The sequence below is a fragment of the Salvelinus namaycush genome, unplaced genomic scaffold (genome assembly GCF_016432855.1).
Source record: "Salvelinus namaycush isolate Seneca unplaced genomic scaffold, SaNama_1.0 Scaffold240, whole genome shotgun sequence".
In the NCBI taxonomy this organism is placed as follows: Eukaryota; Metazoa; Chordata; class Actinopteri; order Salmoniformes; family Salmonidae; genus Salvelinus; species Salvelinus namaycush.
The window spans coordinates 262,676-265,069 of NW_024059231.1; the positions used below are offsets into that span (position 1 = coordinate 262,676).

Consider the following 2,394-nt stretch of genomic DNA (forward strand, 5'->3'; position numbering starts at 1 on the left):
AGGGCTTTAATTAACATCTACAACAGGTAGGGCTTTAATTAACATCTACAACAGGTAGGGCTTTAATTAACATCTACAACAGATAGGGCTTTAATTAACATCTACAACAGATAGGGCTTTAATTAACATCTACAACAGGTAAGGCTTTAATTAACATCTACAACAGATACAACAGATAGTGCTTAAATTAATGGGGGTTCTCGGTGAATGCGGATTATTTTGAAAGTGAGTATACACACAATCACTTTGCTAACTCTTACTTTAATTAACATCAACAACAGACACTACGAAGAGAAACTAAATTAATTTGAATTCTTGGTAACTGGGGATTATTTTATGTTTTTAATAATAAAAGTTCTAAATATTTATTTTAGCCACAGCTTGATAAGAAAAGACAAACTAGCAGACAGTAAGATAGTCAAACTAATAGTATAATTATAGAAGGCTTGTGGGAAGCAGCATGTCAACAACATCTCGTTGCATATATCTGACCATGCAGACCACAGAATGAAGGCCCGTGACTCAATGGGCAAATGCGTTCTCCTTGAGTGACAATGAGCAGGGCGTGGTGTGACAGGGGGTGGGGCGTGATGTGACAGGGGGGGGGCGTGGTGTGGCAGGGGGCGTGGTGTAGGAAGCTGCATGGCGTGGTGTGACAGGGGGCAGGGAGTGGTGTGACAGAGGGCGTGGTGTGGCAGGGGGCAGGGCGTGGTGTGACAGGGGGCGGGGCGTGGTGTGGCAGGGGGCGTGGTGTAGGAAGCTGCATGGCGTGGTGTGACAGGGGGCGGGGCGTGGTGTGGCAGGGGGCGTGGTGTGGCAGGGGGCGTGGTGTAGGAAGCTGCATGGCGTGGTGTGACAGGGGGCAGGGCGTGGCAGGGGGCGTGGTGTAGGAAGCTGTAGGGTGTGATGTGACAGGGGGCAGGGCGTGGCAGGGGGCGTGGTGTAGGAAGCTGCAGGGTGTGGTGTGACGGGGGCGGGGCGTGGTGTGACAGGGGGCGTGGTGTGACAGGGGGCGGGGCGTGGTGTGACAGGGGGCAGGGAGTGGTGTGACAGGGGGCGGGGCGTGGTGTGACAGGGGGCGGGGCGTGGTGTGACAGGGGGCGTGGTGTGACAGGGGGCGTGGTGTGACAGGGGGCAGGGAGTGGTGTGACAGGGGGCGGGGCGTGGTGTGACAGGGGGCGGGGCGTGGTGTGACAGGGGGCGTGGTGTGACAGGGGGCGTGGTGTGACAGGGGGCGGGGCGTGGTGTGGGAAGCTGCAGGGCGTGGTGTGACAGGGGGCGGGGCGTGGTGACAGGGGACGTGGTGTAGGAAGCTGCAGGGTGTGGTGTGACAGGGGGCGTGGTGTGACAGGGGGCGGGGCGTGGTGTGACAGGGGGCGGGGCATGGTGTGACAGGGGGCGGGGCGTGGTGTGACAGGGGGCGGGGCGTGGTGTGACAGGGGGCGTGGTGTGACAGGGGGCGTGGTGTGACAGGGGGCGGGGCGTGGTGTGGGAAGCTGCAGGGCGTGGTGTGACAGGGGGCGGGGCGTGGTGACAGGGGACGTGGTGTAGGAAGCTGCAGGGTGTGGTGTGACAGGGGGCGGGGCGTGACAGGGGGCGTGGTGTGACAGGGGGCGGGGCGTGGTGTGACAGGGGGCGGGGCGTGGTGTGACAGGGGGCGGGGCGTGGTGTGACAGGGGGCGGGGCGTGGTGTAACAGGGGGCGTGGTGTGACAGGGGGTGTGGTGTGACAGGGGGCGTGGTGTAGGAAGCTGCAGGGTGTGGTGTGGTAGGGGGCGGGGCGTGGTGTGGCAGGGGGCGTGGTGTGACAGGGGGCGGGGCGTGGTGTGACAGGGGGCGGGGCGTGGTGTGACAGGGGGCGTGGTGTGACAGGGGGCGGGGCGTGGTGTGACAGGGGGCGTGGTGTGACAGGGGGCGTGGTGTGACAGGGGGCGGGGTGTGGTGTGACAGGGGGCGGGGCGTGGTGTGACAGGGGGCGGGGCGTGGTGTGACAGGGGGCGTGGTGTGACAGGGGGCGTGGTGTGACAGGGGGCGGGGCGTGGTGTGGGAAGCTGCAGGGCGTGGTGTGACAGGGGGCGGGGCGTGGTGTGACAGGGGCGGGGCGTGGTGTGACAGGGGGCGGGGCGTGGTGTGACAGGGGGCGTGGTGTAGGAAGCCGCATGCAGCAGGAGTAAACTATTACAACGGACATTACACTGCTGGATGTTGTGTATCACATTTAACAAACCAAACATTGAAAAACTATTATAGAAGGTATAATGGAAACCAAAACCGGTCTGTGGATCAATCCCGGTAGTAATATACAGCATACCGCCTAACTCTCTGCTGAATGCGTTTCGTGCCTGAGACATAATTCTCTGTCAGGACTGCAGATATAATCTTAAATGTAGTTTGT

At 60.2% G+C, this 2,394-nt stretch overlaps 1 protein-coding gene across 1 annotated transcript; it reads right to left on the reverse strand.

Annotated features, from left to right (window-relative positions):
- Positions 1–522: 522 nt before the first annotated feature.
- On the reverse strand, positions 523–2,160 carry LOC120038851 (extensin-1-like). Its single transcript, XM_038984439.1, has one exon. The coding sequence runs from the start codon at positions 2,158–2,160 to the stop codon at positions 523–525; it is 1,638 nt and encodes a 545-aa protein (XP_038840367.1).
- Between the last annotated feature and the right edge of the window lie 234 nt (positions 2,161–2,394).

Coding starts and splice junctions, on each gene's coding strand:
- LOC120038851 (XM_038984439.1), bottom strand. CDS start 2,160: ATGCGGCTTCCTACACCACGCCCCCTGTCACACCACGCCCCGCCCCCT.